Source organism: Cygnus atratus, chromosome 1 (genome assembly GCF_013377495.2).
Source record: "Cygnus atratus isolate AKBS03 ecotype Queensland, Australia chromosome 1, CAtr_DNAZoo_HiC_assembly, whole genome shotgun sequence".
Lineage (NCBI taxonomy): Eukaryota > Metazoa > Chordata > Aves > Anseriformes > Anatidae > Cygnus > Cygnus atratus.
The window spans coordinates 110,019,182-110,040,199 of record NC_066362.1 but is presented as its reverse complement, the minus strand read 5'-3'; the positions used below and the strand labels follow the sequence as shown (position 1 = coordinate 110,040,199).

Genomic DNA, 21,018 nt, shown 5'->3' with positions numbered 1-21,018 from the left:
AGCTAATCCACAGCATGAGTTGCATACAATCTATGACTTTTCTGTTTCCATAAATAGAATCTCTTTTGATTTAAACAGTTTTGAATCTCATTCTCATGTCTGTTTTTAATTTTACTTCTTTCATTTATTCATTTTCTCCATTTTTTTTCTTGCATGCAAGGCCTTTTGTTTCTTTTACGGACTACAGTGTAAGCAAACCCATCCGTCCAACTCCACCTCTGGCACCACCTTATCTACGGAGTTAGACTGTGGCAAGTTAATCCGAGAGGAACGAGGGATTCGAACTCAGCCCTCAATTCACACTGTATAGTCAGGAAAGAAAAAAGGTGTGTCCAATGAAAACATTAAACTTAAACAGTGCACATAATGACAAAGGTTGTACTCACCAACATGTAGTTAATGTCTTCAAAGTGCCTCTCACTTCAGCAGGAGATAAGCTTATCTAATGCAAATTGTCAGACTCCTGGAAATTTGGGCAGTTTAAATGCATATCACAGAAAATAATTACACCTACAAAGAAGGGTGAGAGCAACAGACTGTAGCAGTTTTTAAGAAATATGACAATTGTTATCTTGTCATTTCATGGGGTAATTTGCCTTTTTCAGGTAAGAAAAATTATTTACCTCTTTCATTTTCAACAGAACTTGAGTAAACTCATGACAGTCTCATTACTGAAAGCATGGAGAAATGTTTTCCTTGGTCTGTGCTGAAGTGTTCAGCAAGTGGGACAGACACTTCTCTATAAACCTCAGAAAATAACCTGCAGGCTCCATTAACTTCCTGAACCCCTATTATAAACAGCCGGAGATTTTTAGTTGGCATATATTTTTTCCAGTGTCAATATTTAATGAATTTTAATTCATCCATTTAAAATTCATTAGACAAAACCTCCTAGTAACTATCATAGCACAAGATCATATCTATCAGTTAAATTTTATGCCATGTAACCATTAACATTTAAGAACATATTCAGCAAAAGCACCCTCAGGCACTTCTAGCATATACCTTTCATAGCATAACTGTTGACTTGGCTTGAGCAATTCGTGATGTTCATTGTTGTAAGGCTTTGTGACATAGGGAAGTCCTTTACGACATAACTGCCAGTAAAAGTCATGATAACAATTTATATTGAACTGTATAGCCTTGGCATTGTTTTGCATATTGAAACAGAGAAGGAAGCTGTTTTATAGGAAGCTGGTACTGGATGTTTTACTATATCCTGGAAGGATATCAATTTGATTTCCTCCAGTCCTCCGCTTGTCTGGGGACTGTCCCAGCAGGAGGAGATCTGCTGGAAACTGGATCTGTTTTTGCCACAGAAAAATATATGACAACAATTTGGGATAGATACACAAAATATATATAGAAATGCCAGCTCGTAGGATGTCATGAACCATGGCAAACAACCACATTTTCAAAACTCAATTACCTTTTATCTGAATTTCATTAAATCCTGGCTTACCTCTAGTTTCATGAATTCATTTTCTACCCCTCACACCTACTTTATGTTTTCTTGCACACTGCAGTTCCTCCTCGTCAAACAACTTAATGATCTGTTTTATTGAGGGACCATTTCTGGGCTCTGCTGCAATTAGAAAACTTGTTTGAGTGGATGCCTTCATGCTCAATCACCAAAGTGCTCCAGCAAAGCTCTGCTCTCCTCTTGAATCTTGCACCTGGCTCCTGAGAAAATCCGGTGCATACAGTGACCTGTGTTTTCCTTCCATTCATTTTACAATTTTTAGTCAGCATTATTTATAGTGGCAGTAGGCTCAAGGGTTTTTTTTTTTTTTGATTGTTTGTTTTTTGATGAAGATGCTCATGGCTAGGCTATACCACCTCTTCTCTGCCAGTGTTCATCTGTGTACATGGGTATTTATGTTCTACTCCAGATGCCGCAAGACTTTGTCTTGCTCAATCTGGAATTTTAACTTGTTTGAATAGAGCCTTGAAAACTTTGGCTCTTCATAAAATGAACCTTCCTAGAACTGAAGACCTGAATTAGATCTTCCTTATCCCTGATTAAAAAAAAAAAATGCACTCTTGTCTGCAGTTTCCCAGTTGAAGCTTAAAACTAATTTAAACCCGTTTCTCTGAACTCTCAGGAAGGAAAATTACTAATGGGCTTATCTTCATCATTGCTCTGCACAAAAAATCCTCAGTGTTGCAGTTTCTACTATTTTTCTAATCACTGTTTAGATGAATGCAGAATTCTGAAACTTTCTGTCACTTTTTGGGTAAATATTTTCACCCCTGTCAAGGAAATAGTCACATTGTTAGTAAAAGTGATCATTTTCCCCATTTAGGTGTCCCCACAGGCAACCTCACAGACTTCAGCTTGCTGGTGGGCACTACAAAGCAACTCCTCCTTTCCCAAATAGGGCTTCATATCTAACTACCATGAAGTTATTAAAAAGCCTGACTTGCTCCTTAGCAGTTACACCAGCAGTTGAGGTGGTGAAGAGGAGGCATGCCACCTGGGAACTAATAAATCTACACTTGTAAATACAGCTTTTGCAAGGTTTGCCGTGGCTCTAGAAAAAGTTAGGTGCCTTCACGTTAACAGTGAGGTTCAATGAAGCCACAGCCCATGGCATCTCCTGTGAAGTGCATGGCACCTGTGGGCAGAGATGTAACAAGTTTTGAAAAGTGATGAAGCCTTAAAAAACTCAACATCTACAGCTGTTAAACTTTGAAATCTGGCCACAAAACAGTACTCCTTTTACAAACACAGATTGTTACCATTGCATCTTCCTCATTTGCAACCTTGCAACTGCTCCCAGGACCTGATGGTCAGACCAGATCCTCTCCTGGGTGTGTGTCAACACTGAGTTAACAGCTCTGCCTGTGATGGATGAGCCACAGCAGACTCCGTCAGCTCTGGCACTGCAGTACCAGGAAAGCTTACACCAGAGATATATGGGGAGAAAAATGGCTATAAACATATACCCTTATGTTGTTTTATAGTATTTTTTATTTTGCTTTTGCTGCAATTTGCTCAGAGCTCCCAGAATATTCAAAATAATATCTGAAAAGAAAATCATAGAATCATAGAATCATAGAATATCCCAAGTTGGAAGGGACCCATAAGGATCATCAAGTCCAACTTCTGGCACCACACAGGTCTGCCCAAAATTTTAGGGCATGTGACTAAGAGCACAGTCCAAATGCTTCTTAAATTCAGACAGGCTTGGTGCAGGGACTACTTCACTGGGGAGCCTGTTCCAGTGTGCAACCACCCTTTCAGTGAAGAACCTCTTCCTGATGTCCAGCCTAAACTTCCCTTGCCTCAGCTTAACACCGTTCCCACGGGTCCTGTCACTGGTGATAACGGAGAATAGGTCACCTGCCTCTCCACTCCCCCTCACGAGGAAGTTGTAGACTGCGATGAGGTCCCCCCTCAGCCTCCTCTTCTCCAGGCTGAACAGGCCCAGTGACCTCAGCCGCTCCTCCTATGTCTTCCCCTCTAGGCCCTTCACCATCTTCGTCGCCCTCCTCTGGACACCCTCCAACAGTTTAATGTCCTTCTTGTACTGTGGTGCCCAGAACTGCACACAGTACTCGAGGTGAGGCCGCACCAGCGCAGAGTAGAGCGGGACAATCACTTCCCTCGACCGACTAGCAATGCCGTGCTTGATGCACCCCAGGACACAGTTGGCCCTCCTGGCTGCCAGGGCACACTGCTGGCTCACATTCAACTTGCTGTCAACCACAACCCCCAGATCCCTCTTTGCGGGGCTGCTCTCCAGCGTCTCATCACCCAGTCTGTACGTATAGCCAGGGTTGCCCCATCCCAGGTGCAGGACCCGGCACTTGCTTTTGTTAAACTTCATGCGGTTGGTGTTCGCCCAGCTCTCCAAAACAAAAAAAAAAAAAAAAAAAGCAGCACACGCTTTGACACATAGAAGCCACCAACCTTTGAAAGCAAAGAGGCCATGAATAAGCGAGTCCCAGTCCATTGCCAGGTTGATTTGGCTGGGATCAATGTGCCTACCTTTATTTAGTGCCAGTTGCTGCCCTCATCACACAGTCTGCAATCCAATTAGACAAAGATACAGGGAGAGAGGAGGGAGAAAGGATGAGACAGGAGAAGAAAGAGAAACAAAGGCAGTGGGATGTACGATCACCATTTCAGAGAGCTAGGATCAGGGTGGATTAGTAATGTGCCTGCACCGCAGAGCTAGAACAAGAAGACCAGTAGTGCTTTACGCATCTGGATTGATATTTCCTCAAAGTACTGCCATGGTTTCATGTCCTTGTTCCATCTCTCTTGGATCAAAGCTTTGAAGCTTCAAATCTTTAGCTTTTTTGGAACAAAGGTGGAGAAGGGGGAGAAGGAAAAAAATCCCTATCTAGGTTCTTGCAAAAAATAATTTTTTGTGCAGTTGTTAGGTCTATAAATACTCTCTCCTCTTCAAACACCAACCTGAGCCCATCCATTTGCAGGCTGTAACCCCACCTCCAAACACAACTGTGGCCAGCTGTGCCTTCACTGGGCAGCCCTGTTTGCATAAGACAGTTTCTGATATCAGCAAGCAGCTTTACTGATTTTTTTCTTGTAAACAGGAAACTGATGAGCAGTTTATGTAACTGAGGAACAGTTAAAATAATCCATGGATTATTGTGATATTGTTCTGACAGTCATTGTTCAATGAACTCTGACAGTTCAAAATCCTTCATTTAGCAATCTCCTCATGCAATTAGCCATCAGTGATAGAATACTCAAACAGATTCTTAATGTGCTGCAACAGCAGTTTACTCACTAGGAGAAACTATTTTGGATATTTTTTCTTCAGTGCACTAGGAAAAAACAAATCACTTTTCCTTCAGCAGAAGACATATGCCAGTGTCCCAGGTATAGGTGTTTCATGCTGGGGAAGGCACAGCAGGAGAAAAATCCTGTTCTTCTTCCTCTGTGTCTGAGCCGGTCAGGTGCTCTCCCAAAATAAAATTTAGGCTACATCCTTTGATATCCATAGTTTTCAGATCTCCAGCACAGCACACTGTTTTTCGTTTGTTTGGTTGGTTATTTTGTTTTGCTTTTTTTGTTTATTTTTGTTTTTTTTGCCACAAGGTGTTAAAAAGCAATAGAAAAGTTTTGTCCCCAGCAGTAGCCCCGCAACATAAGCAGCAGACTGATAAAGCCTAACTACAGAACTTTTTTCAGTCATTTCTAGCTTATTTTATGTTATTCTTTAAATAACGAATTTAGAAGTATCCTGACACTTAATACAGTCTTCTGTATGGGAGTGGAAGGAAAGATTTGAGACCTTCTTGAACAAGCTATTACATCCTGCTGAAAATGACCAAGGGGCAAAAAGGAAGAGTCTCAAAGCACAAAGAGGCCCAAATTCATTCTGTTTTTAAAGGATTTTCTTTAACCCTCACAAGCCATGTACTGCAGCATTTTGGCACTGCTAGAATTAGAAAGTCAAGCTGACAAAAAGCATAATGTTAAACATATTACTCTGTTGTTAAATGTATTGCTCTGTTCCTACTTCACCCTCATTCTCAGAGAGATCTCTAAAGTGGACTTAACAGCATGTATTAAAAAAAAAAAAAAAAAGCTCTTTAAAGAAGCCCTTTTGGTCTGGCTATCTGAATATGAGATTAAAAGAACAATATATTACCCTTTCAAATGAAATTTGAATGTCACCATCCCCTTTTTAAAGGCTACTGCAATTGTACAGCAGACACGGTGTTGTTCAGAGGGCCGTCTTGGGAGTCCCTACAGATAGCGTTTCTTGTCCATAATTTTCAAGTCACTCCTAAGGCATTTTGGCTGAGTTTGTACTCACTCTGTATCACAGTTCTCTGCTGCTTGAAGAGTTCAGGGCAATCCCGGTTTTCAAACATCTGTTCGGTTTCCTGATTGTATGAACAAGCTTGGAGATAAACAGGATTTTGAGCTCTGTTTCCAGGCTCAAAAGAAAGCTCATGTTATACCTGCCCTTCTGAACGATTAACCAAACCCCTGAAAGTTCAAAGTATTGTCTCAGATTGCTCTTTTAGATGGCCCTGTGTATCCCAGACTTTTAATTCTCTTTGCCACCTCCAGCAGGTTTACTCAAAGGTGGCAGGATTTCAGGTAGGAGAATACGCATAAAGTTGATCAGACTTGTAATTATGACTATAACCTTTGGAATATCTTTGACAGATCAGTACAAGATCTTAAATCTATCTTTAATTCATTGCTTCAGCTTGACAAAACTCATATCAATGGTGTTTTAAGTCCCTCAAAACTAAGTGTAATATAACAGTAAAAGTAAATCTGCTTTTGTGCTTTTATGAAACCAGGAAGAGGATCGACAAGATGTAAGACTCAGGGAGCTGTCACTGTAAACTGTCCTCCTTCCCCTCTCCCAGACTGCTGTTTCTGTAGGATGCCTGAGCCCATTCCTACGTGTGTTGAGCATGTGTTTTGACTTCTCTTTTGGACAGTGGGATCGGCCCACTGGGGACTTGTACTGTCAGGATGGGAGAGAAGAGAGTCTCAACAGACAGAGCCTTTCAGATTTTTAAATGACCTAGTTCCATACTTTGTTGGGTGAATAAACATGATCAGTTTGCAGGAAACACAAGAGTAGTAATGTTTTTACATTCAGTTTTAAGTGTAGCTGGTACCAATGAACCTTTAGGCAAAAGTTCAATTCTTAGAGACACAATCTAAACATCAGACCTAGTCCTAGAAATGAACTTGAACTATTGAACTATTTCTAGTAATATTTCTATTAAAAAGCTTATATCTCAAAAATAATTTTTAGAATTTCAAAGCAGAGTTGAAAGTGGAACCAGTTGAGCACTTCACAGTTCATATCCTCAGAAGTTAAAAACTTCATATATAGAATGTCAGTTATATGTTTCAAATATCTATGTGCAAATGTAAAATGATCTTCACGGGACTATTTTGTTGATATGAAATTAAAAGACGTTATGATCATTACATAGTCTGAATAATACAAATCCATTTGGAAAATTCAAATATAGGCATATTAACAAGGCAGTAAAGTGTATTCTTTCTTCTACAGAAACAATCCCTGCATGCACAATGCAGCAGCACATACACAGCATACAACTTGGTAAGAACAACATGAAAAGAAAATAAAAATCAGCCTGATCAATCCTACAAATTATTAATATGGTCCCTTCCTCATTTGCCATGGAGTTCTGGAATCGCTTCGTAATTTAGATGTTGAAAGCTCAGTTAAAACTAAGACAGTAGAGATAAATTATACATGCTAAATCATCTAGTTAGAGCATATACTTTATTTAGTTTGGAAATAAGTGGTGCTATTGTCTAAAGAAAGCCTGAAGCAATATACAAATAATTCTGTATTAGGATGATACCTGCTTCATTCACCTGCTGCTTCCAGAGGGCATGAGGCTGCAGCAGACACTTGTCTCTAACTCCAGTAACACTGGAATTCGTATATTACATTGCCAAAGGAGCTATTTAAATGATAATTGCACCAGTAAAGTCCTGTCTATTACCAGATATTAATATGAAATATATATATATATAAATAAAGTAGCACAGTGTCCCAGACCATGCCTTTTACACTTTGGGTCTGACATGAATCTATAGTAGTTCGATTCTTGTATACTTAAGAACTTCAGATGAGCAAATATTAAGCATCTCAAAGAAAAAGCATATTAAACTCTTGGTGTCACACTCTATGGGATCTTAGTCTGTATGCAGCTCATCCCACAAACGGACATGATGATGCCTGCATGATCATGTACATTTAAACCACAGACACACTGATGCACAGAAGTATTGGTCTCGTGCAGAATCAAGGATACACACTCTACCCGGAGGGTTTCTACTTGACAGGAAGAAGCGCAGTGTGTGGAGTTCACTACTCAGGAATCCCTTTGCTACCTTACACAAATGACCTAACCTTTATCCAGGTTACCCTCATACTCTCTTTTGCATTTGCAAATATTCCACTGGAATTCAGCTGGATGGTAGAAAGCCTGGATCTTCTCTTCGATAACATACCAATTTTTTTACTCTTTTCTCTCTCTTCTCCTGCCTTTTTTTTTTTTTTTTAAATCAGCCTGCATAGTTGAAATCACCATTGAGTTATTAGTGGTTAAGGACTGAACACTGCTCTCCTTGCACTGGTATCATCGTAGAAGGGAATTTGTATTTGATGCAAAGAACCGTGTCTGTGTGCTGTTGCTCTCATTTGTTGACAAGAACTGTTGAACTGTTTTTTTAGCCAGCTGTGTTAAAACTGAGCAGTTCTACTGTTCTAGAAAGGGTCTGGTAGGAGGATTTATTTAGTGTGGTGGAGGTAAGGTGGTTATAGCTTTGTTTCACACTGCTACCATCACTTCATTTTATGTATAAATAATCTATTTATACATATTTGCATGGAACAATCTTTTGCCTTACTAGATACTTCCACTTAAAAGATTCTTTGTGCTTTTTGTGTTACAAGTAATTATCCCAGCAATAGATTTTAACTGATTTTTCCATTTATCCAAAATGTTTTTGTTAATGTTGTGATAGTGGAAAGAAAAAAAGATTTCTCTTTGCTTTCTAAACTATTCAGCTACCTCATTCTTGTGGTAATTTCTCTTCTTTCTCTGATACACAATATTTGAAAAAGATTCTTTCCAAAGAGGAAAAAGTATTGTGGAGTGTGCTGTATTTTGGAATTGCTTATTAATTTCACGAAGGGAAAGTAATTAAACCACAAGGAAATATTTGTTTTTCTTCTTTAGTATTCATAATCTAGGGGTGGCTAAGGATTTTAAAAGAAACTTTTTGCTTTTAAGGTCAGGAGGAAATTTACCTGCTGAAAAAAAGGATAAGTTTTATGATGTGAAGCCACCGAAATATAACAAAGGCATCTGTGTAGTATTTCAGCAGCATTCGTAATCAGCTTTATTTAAACCAAAGTTAAATTAATTTCAGTGGAAGTCAAGTTAGGCAAGAAAACTGACTTACAGACTTCACCTACTATACATTAGAGACCAACAAAAGGCTGGCAGAATTCACCAGAGAAGCTTTCTGATCCTGCCTTTAAGAGATGAGGTCCTTGTTTCTAAGAGCCACAATTTGGTTAGAGGGTATGGTCAAACTCTGTCTTCAATGAAAAGTGTCTAATGCAATTTTCATGTTCCACCAGTGTCTTTCTTTCAATGCTATAATGGAGGAGCTTGGCATTTCACTCAAGCATCAGAAGAAGTTAAAGAAAAGGTCAAGAACTAAGGGGAAGTCTTCATTCACAAGTATCCTTACTTGTCACCAGAGGAGGACACTGAGGAAAGAAACCATAGCATGAGCAGGAGAGACCCTTCGGAGGAAAAATCAGGAACAAAAACAGAACAAAAACTTTGTTGCCTACAAGTTGATTGTGGTGGGATTTCTGAAATATAGACATTTACCTTGTTCTTCAGAAATTCTCTGTGGTTTCTTTTTTTAATCTAGAGGTACAACAGTTTAAATGCTCACATAGACTGATGTACTACTAATCACCTGGGAAGTGTCTCACTCTTTCTTCTGAGATGGATTTGTATGCTCACCTGTTTTGCATCTCTCTTCCCCTCCCCATGCATCGCTGTATGTGCTTTCTAAATAAATAAACAAACAAGAGACAGGGATCTTTTTTCCAATAATCTGGGAGTGGTATCTTTTTATTTCTTTTGAAGAAAAGATTGCAGTTCTACTGAGCACACTTGTTTAGAAACTTGGGTCTAGACAACCAAAATAAAAATTCATACAATTAACTCATAAACAATGAGTACAAAAATGTATTTAATACTAAGGCATATACAATGAGTTATTTTTACTTTTAAATGATGTTGTAAAGAACACTCTTCAGGTTCTCATCTGTGACAAACTTGTTTTTCCTTTATCTTCTTCCTTTTTCATTTATTTTAAAATGAGATTATTTGGTAATGCTGTGTCTCCGGGTGCTAGACGTTCAAAAGGCAAAAATAAAATCACGAAGGTAATTATCAGTGAACAGGTGAAGGCAACACTGACATTGTCATGGTGCCGTATTTTCCAGCTCCAATACCAATAAATTGATTCTTGACTTCAAAATAAAAATCACTTTAGAAATTAGAGCCCACAATATTCAATTTCTAACAAACCTTGACCAGAAAGATAACACATCTGACAGAGATACAGCCAATGCTCAGGACTTGAAGCCATTTTTGCAGCTTGGGGCACCAGCAAAACGTTTTAGCTGGGAAGAAGAAATTAAGTCTTCTTTTCTTTTTTTTTTTTTTAATGAAAAAAATCTGTCTTAAGAGCACTGATGCATTAGCAGCAGGTTCCCCCATCCTTCCTCCATATAGCAGTGCCTTTATATTAGAGTAAGGTGAAGTACATTTATATTTATTACATTTTCCTTGTGATTAATTCTGTTGCTCCTGGGGCTTTTATTGGTGCCAGCTGCTTAGCTCTGAGGCTGCCTGCAGAAGAAAACCTGAGAAATTCAGGTACTCCCATACATGCCCTGCAAGGGATGAGGGTGGGTGTAGGGGATGGGTCCCCTTGTGCCTTGTGGATGGGCAGCAGAACCTTGCCGTCCTACATGCTGGGCTGAGTAAGGGTATGGTCTGCCCAGGGTGGTCCCAACACTATGACCATCCCTAGTCATAATGCAAGGCTGGAAAAGGGGAACCAGAGAACCGGAGCCACTGACTGCTTTTCTGCACAGCATGTGGGACTGGGTGAGCCCCAGTCATGTCAACAGTGCTTGCTTCTAATTGTGGTGATGCTCGTTACGCAGGTGCTTCAGCAAAGTGTTAAGTTTTATTGTCCTTCTTGTATTACCCCAGGGAACATACTGCTTACCACTGATTACTTTTGCCTTGTATCAATGGCCATTTACTCTGCAAAAGCAGAAAGTAATGTGGAAACTGTTGAGTGCAGAAATCCCTCTTCCACCTTTGCCTCACACCATTGCCCTGTGCAGCCCCTGGTGATCTTGCATGGCAAGGTCAATCTGAAAGAAAATGGTATTTCTTACTAAAGCCCTACTTCAGAAGTGATACATTTTGATATTATTACTATAGGCTAGAAGACACCTCTGTTCACTTAGCCTTTTCACAGGGGTCAGTTTTTCTAAAACTCACACTATTACCATTGCTTTGCCCAGTGCTCTCTGTTATTAGTACATATCCTTCTCAAAACAGAATGCACAAAACTAGATGTGCTCTTCCACCTAAAGTCTTACCTGTGTGAAGCTGGGCAGAAAAACTCTTTCGTGTTCCTTGAAGGCAGCACCATTGCTCATACACCTTGTGATGAGGTTTGCCTTGCTTGAACTGGGTAAAGCAAGTGAGTCCTCTGCAATACAGGCAGTGATGATTTCAGCACAAGTTTAGGGCCATGCCCATTTACAATTGCACTTAAAAAAAAAAAAAAAAAAGAAAAAAAAAAGAAGTTTCCCCACTGTTTCAGTTTGTCAAGATCAGTTTGTCCCCAGCCATGCTTTTTGCCTTAACCAGCTTGGTGGTACCTGCAGATTTAGCAAATACACTCACTAAAGACCAACCTTAAAGAAGACCCAGATGCTGGACAGACGCCTGAAGATCCCCCTCCTATTTTGACAGGGAGGCTCTGACAGTTAATAGGACAGTTTTGCACTCCTGGCTACCAGACAGAATATGTCATCTGGCCTATTGCCCTACTTGTTTATGAAAATGTCACACAGGACAGGATCAAAGGCTTATTAAAATTGAGATGGAGAAGCCCTTCCCTCACCCACAGGGCCCCTTAGGCTGCTAAAGGAAATTCATCAGATTAACAAGATTTAGGATTGACACATTCATATTAACTCTTGCTCATTTCCAACCAATTATTTATGAAGTATATGCCAGTGTTTGCCAGGCACCTGGAGTTAAGCTGCCTGGCCCCAAACTCCTTAGATTATTCTTCTCCTTCTGCTGAAGACAGAAATTATTATTGTTGTTTTCCAGCATTTCCTCTGGACTGTATCTGTCATCCCTGAGTTTGTCTCAGAGGGTTCAGAGCAGTCAGCCCCTGAGAAAGCAAGGAGAATAGTCTCTTTTTCAGTGACGACAGTAGAAAACTCTCAAATCAATGCTTGCTTTTGGGAACCTTGGTCTGTTGCCTACTACAGTAACATGTTGGGTTGATAAGCAATAGTTAAGAAAAACAGCCCCTGGCCCTGAGAGCTCATAGAGGATCTTATGATAAGGTGTCTTCATCCTTCTGAAGGTAGTTTCTTTTATTTATGTCACCTTCAGGTTACAAACAGGCTCTTCAGACCACCAGTAATGTCCTAATAACATGATTGAAAAGCAAGTTATTATTTTTCAGTCTGAGTAACTCTATCACTCTGCCATCCACAGCCTTTAGCTAAGATATTTTTAAATGAATAGGTTCAAAGTGGTAACAGATTTATGATCAGGCCTTTTTCTTTTTCTTTTTTTTTTTTTAAAAGGAACACTCTTCTGTGCCTTAGATCTTGAGGTTAAAGAATTCCAAGTTCCATTAAAAAAAAAAAAAAAAAAAAAAACCTAATGTTTTCTTGAAACCAAGAGCCAGTATTTTGGTTAGTTGCTTTTAAATTTTTTCACTTGTGGCCCACCCCTTAAAAAAAGATGGTGGGGAAAAAAAAAAAAAAAAAAGACTGTCTTTGCTGTCTGCAAAGAAATATGTGGTAGTGGGGAAACAATAAATAGAGCATATTTAATTCTTCTTTAATTTCCTTTTTTTCCTTTTTAGTAGCTTGAAAGAGTCACAGTGTATCAGGAAGTTTCTGTGTTAATCTCGGATGGCAGCTTAACAAACTATAGTTACAGTAAAGGAGCTAACTAGCCTGCCATGATTTCATGAAGCAACACATCACTATGTGTGCCCGTGCCCTTCCCTTCCATCTCCTGGAATGCAGGTTTATGATGGGTTATAAAATCTCCTCCAGTATAAGTTTTCCTCAAAGCCTGGGTGGATTTGAGGTGTGAACTACCTGATGAGATGTGGGCTCCCCCAAACCTCCAAGCAGTTACAGACCACTCACACAACCCCTTGCTCTGTTTCCTCTCTTGACCTTCTTATGGCACTACTGTCATGGCCTGTGACTCCATCACTAATTGGCTTTCTTTTGAGAAACTACAAAAAGGATTAACATGAGGCAGTGAAGGAATTTGAGGGACACCTGCTCTCAGTGTTTGCTCCTGCCTCAGGCCAGTGGTGATCTTGTCCTGGCTCCACCTCTGGACCTGAAGGACACATGCACGAGAGCTTGAGACCACCACGTCTCTCACCTTGATTCAACAGAATATTTGATATTTCAGCTAGTTAAAATTGCAGCTGGGGAAGAGGCTTAGGGATCTGTTTAAATCCCAGTGGTATTTAAGGATTCAGCCAAGCGCTCTTCTCATTTGGAGCTGTGACCTTTTCCACCCTTCTCAAAAACATCTTCAGGTCACTGGTTAGGCTGCTCGAATGCCACTCACAAACAGGTCCCAGCTCCACATACAGGCTCAAACAGTCCATTCACAGCCATACTGCTCTTGTCATTTTCTGTATAAAACAAACAAACAAAAAATACCTTTTTAAAGAACCTGTGTCACTAGAAACATTTTCCTTGGCTTCAGATGCTGCTTGTAAATTCATGCCATGACTGAGAAAGTTATTTTGTCCTGAGGGAGGGGGGACGAGCACAGGGCAATCTTAAATATCGACATGGTAGCAAATATGATTACTGTGACCTTTTCACCATATCCCAACAAATACTTTTTCCTGCCTATTTTCCTGCATGGCAGCATGCAGTACAAGGGAAGCCTGATTAGAGATTATCCACTAGGAAAGCAAATATCCTCATCAGATCTCTGTCTTGGCAGCAGCAGGCATACATCCTCATTGTTTATAAAAGAGAAATACAATATTGACTGATGCTGTTGAATAGCTTTAATGTGTTTCACTCCAGAAATGGCCTTGTTTTAATGTCAAGTGATCTTTCCCATATCACTACCCACCACCAGTCTGTGGTCTTAATAAGGGTAATTTAACATCCATCAACTTTCTTGAGAAAGTGGGAAGGCATGCTCAGTGGAAAAGAAATAATATTGGAAATATGTAAGCAACTGTTTAAGTTGTGTGCACAGGACCCAGCCCAATACTATGATTAATAAGATACTGCAAAACAGATGAGCTTATTACCTTTTGAACCCTTTATCAGAGGACTGCATCTTGTGGGTCTGCTGTGAATGTGTAATCCCATGGGGCATTTATTGACTGCTGAGCTTGTCCCCTAATTACTCTCTGCCAGGCTTGCAGGAGTCACGATTTCTCAGGGATCAGAGCTGCTGCTATTTAAAGATAAATCACTTACAGCTGTCAAACAACTGCAATTTTATTTCAACTCAATCGATTGATAGAGATGCATATTTTTTTCCTGCTGATGCATTCTGATTCCCATTTGCCTCTTGTAACCTCCCCCAAATCAAGCTTTGTTATCATTAGCACAATCGTTATCTAGCTATCAGTGTGAAAACACGAAGCTCACCCTTGCATTTCTAGATTTTGACAGCAGTTGCACAGCGTGGGAGATGAGACCCATGCCTGGGCCACCCATTCATGATGTGCCCAGCCCCTTGGAGCTGGTAACATGGGGCAACCTCACACATGTAGCAGCTTTCAGCTCAGACAAGCTGAGGTCTGGGGGAAAGCTGGGTTTCCAGCCTGACTCTGAATAATAAAAACCACAGATATAAAGACCTCAAATTCCACAAATTGTCCATTGAGCCCTGGGCACTGCATCTGCTCTTGCAGGTAGCTGTGAATACAGCAAATAAGGATGCTCACCCACAGTGCGTAACACCGAAACACATATCAGCCCTACAAGTGCCAAGAGAAGGGACAGGCACCTCACTCTTCCATCCTCCCTATAGGAGGCTTTCAAACACAGCAAGCCACCTTAAAAAATGTCTATCCCTTATGCACCTTTTATAGTTGTCACCCTGTGGCAAGCTGGGCTGACTGCCCTTATTCCTCCCCTTCCCTCACAGTGGAGGAGAAATGGCTCCTCAGTAAGAGAGGGACAGTCATGTGCCATTGGGAACATGTGGGCAATCCCTCTCTGGCAGGATGGATAAAACTCAGCACTCTGCTTATGCTCCTGGGTCATTTAAAAGCTACTTGCAACCACACCTTCAGAGCGGCAGAGGTGAAGAAATACATTGAAAAGAGACTACTAGAGGAGAAAAATATCTTGAACTAGCCAGTAGAGCCGTACATTTCATATCACAGCAGAGAGCACTGACACCAGCCCAGCAGGAGCACACAGGTGCTAGACACTGAACGCTGTGTGTTATCCTAATGAATCACAATTACAGAAACACCTGAACCAGATAACGCTGTGCTCGTCCTCTCTGAAACGCATACAAGTGTGCAGCAGCCCAAAACACTTCTCCACTCCGCAGTGGTTTCAGATAAGGTACTGCTTGGAAGCAGTTATTTTTTTTGCTTCAGAAAGACCCACATTGCTTTATGCGTTACTCATCTTTAGCCAAGATTTTCAAAAGCAAAGTGGGGCTTGGGTATATTTTCCAGAAGCCAGACTCTCAGGAAGCCTGGAGCTCTCCCCAGCTTAACACAGCTCAGGACAGAGGCCCTCCGAGGGGACAGCACCCACAAACTTTAGCCAATTTGGGGCAATGCAATCAGCAAACTGCCTTTATACAAACTACAGCTGGAGAAAATCCTGCTACAGGAACCATAGAGTCATTAAGGTGGGAAAAGACCTCCAAGATCAAATGAGAATTTTTCTATCAATAGCCCAAAAATATTTACAGTAGGGGGGACTCCTCATCTTGAAAACTATAAGGGGAGTTACCAGGAATGGATAAAGTGCTAAAAGCTGGGATGTTACTGAGCTTTGCAGGATAAGATGGCACATATTTACAAGGCTAGCTGGTCTGCCGTCTACTTGCAAGTGAGCTCCAGCCTGGTGAGGTGTTATCCAGACTGATGAACAATTCACATAACCCAGTTACTCATAAGTTGACTCATTATACCTCCTTTGTGTTCTGCCCACAACTGACATCATACTCATTTACTTACAAAATATATACTAAAGGAGACACTGTAAGAGGCCTGGATTTATTATTATTATTTTTTTTTTCCAATGTTGAGTTTTCTACAAAGCAACAGCATGCAAAGCTGCCACATCCTTTTTTGTGGTTTTGGTGCTTGGTTTTCTGCTGAAAATCTTGTACCCCAGCAAAAGCACCATATTGTTTCTGAAAATTGTGAGAAAAAACAACGCTGCTGCAAAAGTGTTCAGGTTTTTTCAAGTGATTAATTAAGATATCCTAAAAGCAAACATGGATTTTTATATTTGAGCTGCCTACCATCTCTTCCTGGAAACTACAAGGCTAAAGAAATATTCTGATCTAAAAAACAGCGAGGCAGGACCAGATGAGACCACTGTGGATGATATTTTAACCTTCTGAAGGGGTGCAGCAAACTAGCACAAGTGGAGGGAGAAAAAACATGTTGCAGGGAGATGGGTTTCTGTTTGGTGCAGGATGACAATGGAAGTGACAAAGACTTTGAAAGCTTTGTTCTGGCAAGCTGGTAGTGAGCTCCTTCATTCCCAAGCAGCAAGAGTGGAAAATTTTTAATGAATTATCCACAGATGGGGTTGAAACTTCCTCCCATGGGCTTTTACTCATGCACAAAGCACCAGACTGCTGAAAATACCGACTAGAGAAACTACTCTGAGCGTTGTCCAGAGGGCTTTAGTCACACTGTATGAAACGTTAAGTCTTCCTGTTTGCGCAGGGGAAAAGATGTGTTAGTTTCAGCGGGTCTGAGCATGGAAGGTAATCTAGTGAGTCTCCCTTCATTGCATCAAGTATGAGCCACATTTTTTAAACGATTTGGATGCCCAAAGATGCAGTTTGATCCTAGCAGAATATTCAAAAGCAGTTGCTTAAATCAAGATATTTATTTATTTATTTATTTATTTTAACCCCAAAAGGACACCTCTTTGTATGATTTAGCTTAACTCTAATTATTTACCTATCATGTCTCTGGAAAGGGAGAAATGTGAGAGATCACATTTAAAGCTACCTGTTAAATGTATCCGTAATACATTTCCTATGTTTTTTTCCTGATCTGCATTTCCTCTTTTCATTTTTAATCATCTTTATTCTGCAAAGAAAGGGAATTTGATATAAACACTAGTATCCCCAAAAGCTTTCACTTCAGGTTTTGACAAAATACTGGTATTCCCTTTCCATTTGTTATTTATCAGATTTTCAGGTTTTACGCAGATGTGCTTAGAGCGGAAGAGCACTGGACTCTCCACTGACACTTAGAAAGAGATGCAGCACTGTTGAAAAAAAAAAAGTATAGTATGTTTTGTAAAGCTCCTGCTTGCCATCTCAAAGCATAAACTAAATATCATGTCCATATTGAATTAAACTAGCCGACTAACTTAATGGTGCCTATTAAAGTGCATATCATATTTCAATGATTATTTTTTAAATTATAGAGTTTGCAAGCGCCACTAGGGGAGACCACTGTAACCTTTAATGTCCGGTGGTAGATTTCCAGGAGGCAGCTCAGAAAATTGTGGGGAAGCCTTTGATCTTTGCAGCCATTTGCACGTCCTTGCTTTAAAGCTGTTGTCCCATACCTAACAAAACAAACCTAATGACAAAAAGAATGAATTCTGCTCGTTGTAGCCAACACTGAATCACATCCTCTTCAAAGAAAACAGTGTCTCTTGAGAGGACACAGCTTTAAATGCCCAGAGGAAGAAAAATGGAGTGCCTAACAAGCAAACAGCAAGAAATACTGCTACCAAAGTTACCTTAGGTTTCATTCACCCTTCTGCAGGTCAGCACGTTTACAGTTTCTTAATTGCTAGCACAGTAGTTTTTCATGGACTACCAACTCTAAATGAAAATGGAGGCTTTATATCTGAAAGAATGATGTCTTTAGCAGTTAATCTCTCTAATCACAACGTTTGCTAACTGCTAATCTAGCATTTTGTTATCCAACAGGGATTTACCCCATTTCATTCAATCAGATTGCATGTCAGATTAATAGCCTGCTCACGGAGGTTGGGTATCAGTCCCTCACAGGCGGGGGCAGAAGGATGGAGAGGACATCTGTATCCTGCAAATCCTCCCAGAGGATTTCCCACTCGGAGGAGTTGAGTAGGCTGCCATTCATTTAAAAAGTCATTGTGTACACTGGTGAATTTGCATCTTCACAAGAACGACAACAAGAGTGATGTGGTTTTTGCTTTTTCTGAGACGGAAGAGAAAGTACAAGGATCAAGTTTCCCATACATTTGACTGATGCTTCTCTTGTCAAAAAGATGTCACCCAGAAAAGATAGCTTTCTTTACAGACATGCTTGTTTTCTGCTTTCCCAACTCCCCTTTCAAAATAAATGGATTGCTTATTTTTTAAAAACTTAAACCCAGGTTAATGATAGATTAAATAATCTTCCTGTGATGATTAAATCAGAGTCTGAGAGTCTCTAGGGGATGCTCTGAAGCGTGAGAAAAGCTTTTCCAGAATGCTGTTACTGTTCCTTCTCTTCCCAAACTATTATCTCTCTTTCTTCCTATAAAAAACATCACCCAGTCAGAGACTGAACCCTGCAAGGTAATCTTCGTTATCCTCTAGATGTCTAAGTTATCTACTCATTTCAGGGTATATCTGGAGCACAGTAACTGCAATCCATTTAGAAGGCCCCCCAGATAGTGCAGTGATATAAAGTCAGATATAAAGCTTTATCTGACTGTTTAATTAAAGACAGCAAACTTGTCCAATTATTGATGTCTAAATTATCTTTTCCAGTTTCTGTTCTTAGCATGCGAAGTACCCACATCTCTACAAACCCACACAAAGCTTGGCTGTATACCTAAGAGCCAGCACAGTGGTATTTTTAATGTTGAGACATGCTTGCCTATAAAGAAAAATGAGCTGGAAGACAATCCCTGACAACAGCCCTTAGTGACAGTTGCCATAATCAAAATTGTCTTAATGCAACACCTAATTAGCATGACCTATTTGACAGTTATCTAAAGGCTAAATTCAGTAAATGTAACTCATTCTGTTCTGTATCCCTTCTATTGGTTTTAATGACAGCTAATGCTAAGTAAGAGACATTCAACAGGAGAAAAACATTAATTATTTATATTGCTTTCAGCTTTATCTCTGCAGATAGTTACCAGCGTATCACCAATATACCCAGCTTACACAAGTGACTTTTTAAAAAAATTAAAAGCTGGAAAAACCTGGAAAAACAGTGGAAAACACACTGGTCTAGCTCAGGAGGAAATACCATCCTGAAAACAAATATTCATAACAGCAGTTTAGGGTACTTCCTGCTGCAAAGTAGAGAGTAGTGAGGCTGAAGAGGCTTTTGCTCTTGGACTGTCCTTTGGGGGTATGGACCCAAGAAGGCAAACTTAAGGCATTCAGCAGGGCCACTGGAGAAGGATGCGCATGCCACTATAAAACTTACTAGCACCACAACTGAAGGCAATTTCAAATCTTTATACTACTGCCAGGGCTAACATATCTAAACTGTGCTGAATTATGCAGAGACACCAGCTTAGCTTGTTTGTTTCTACATGTGACTATTTTGCAGGATAGACATATACCTTTCCCACCCAGTACTGATTTCCAGCAAGGCTTAGCCAACTTTAATTACTTGAAATACATCTTATAGGATTGAAATTCAATAGACTTCTGGGAGGTGGACTGTTAAGTCTGATAAGTAAAATATAAATTGTTTCTACACTATGCAGACTGCCTGGATGGCACATATTCAGCTGTTCTACAAAAATGCTTGAAGATAAAGTAGCTGATAATGGGTCCAAAATTTTTTATAATGACATGATGTGATTTTAAGAAAGACGGTAAACTTACACCAACACATTCATTTTGTAAGTTCATCAGCATTATCCTAGTAAGATGACACACATTACTGAACCACTTTTGTATGCCACAGTGGCACAGCAGGCAAACAGCTTATGGATAAATTATTTTTAGTCATTGAAGAACAAACTCATTCATACACCTAATGGGTTATATGTCTGATACAAGACTGGTTGCATCTCCTTTGCAATCCCAAGGAACCAGTTCTTTGGGAATGTATGATGCTGAACAAAATGTCAAAACAGATATTCAGCATTTTATTATCAATTCACCTTTTCCATAAATAATGTGAATGGTGAAAGATAATAAACTCATTTGCAGAGTAGCCCAACTCTGGAGTATCAACAAACTCTCTGGAGGGCACAGTCATAATTCAGAGGGATCTTGCTAGGTTGGAAAGTTCCTATGACACCGGTTGAATGCAATTCATTAAGGACAAATGTAAAGCACCACCCTAGCACATGAATAACCAGTTGCCTACAGAGAACAAATGTGTGTGCAGTGTTCCCTCAGCAGAGGATCAGGGGATTACAACTGACTGTGCTCATACTGCTGTGTGAGAAGGCAAACATACCGGGCTGGGTACGTGGCAGTGCACGTGCAAGAGAGACACTGGCACCTCTCTAGTTAGTGTGCTTGGCTCTAGTAAGAGCCCAGCTGGAGTATTGTACCTGGCCGGGGGGGCTTGTGCTTCAAGATTAACGGGGGCAGAAATTAGAGGAGAGCAGAAAAAAACTGCCCCAAAAGAGTCATCTGGGTGGGCAGATGAAAGAACTAAAGTTATTTAGTCCAGCAATGACTGAGGGGAAATAAGATGATATTCAAATACATCCAAGGTTCCTCTAGAGAGGAAATACTGTCCTCTGCCTGCAGCACAGGGACAGGAAGGAAGACAGTCAGACTTCATCAAGGAGGAGGATATTACTGACACAGAGGCACTGGTACAGGTGGCCTGGAAAGGACAGAACAGGCCTAAGCTAAACAGGCCAGACCTCTCAGGATTGCCTTGGTCAAGGTGAACCTGCCTTGAGGAGGACAAATGGCCTCTAAACACACCACTCACATGACACATTTCCCGAGCTGACAGCTCTGCCTGGCACACAGCTCTGCCTGGCA

At 40.3% G+C, this 21,018-nt stretch overlaps 2 protein-coding genes across 2 annotated transcripts in view; one reads left to right on the top strand and one right to left on the bottom strand.

Moving 5' to 3' along the window:
- GRIK1 (glutamate ionotropic receptor kainate type subunit 1) overlaps nucleotides 1-9,570 on the top strand; it is a 161,757-nt gene extending 152,187 nt beyond the window's left edge. The window contains exon 17 of the mRNA XM_035546079.1: nucleotides 9,141-9,570. Coding sequence (XP_035401972.1) covers nucleotides 9,141-9,296 — 156 coding nt within the window. The 3' untranslated portion in view covers nucleotides 9,297-9,570. The remainder of the gene's footprint in view (nucleotides 1-9,140) is intronic.
- A 2,859-nt stretch (nucleotides 9,571-12,429) lies between these two features.
- The window catches only part of BACH1 (BTB domain and CNC homolog 1), an 88,745-nt gene continuing 80,156 nt past the window's right edge, over nucleotides 12,430-21,018 (bottom strand). The window contains exon 5 of the mRNA XM_050709018.1: nucleotides 12,430-13,516. Within this exon, the coding sequence (XP_050564975.1) occupies nucleotides 13,490-13,516 (27 nt within the window). The 3' untranslated portion in view covers nucleotides 12,430-13,489. The remainder of the gene's footprint in view (nucleotides 13,517-21,018) is intronic.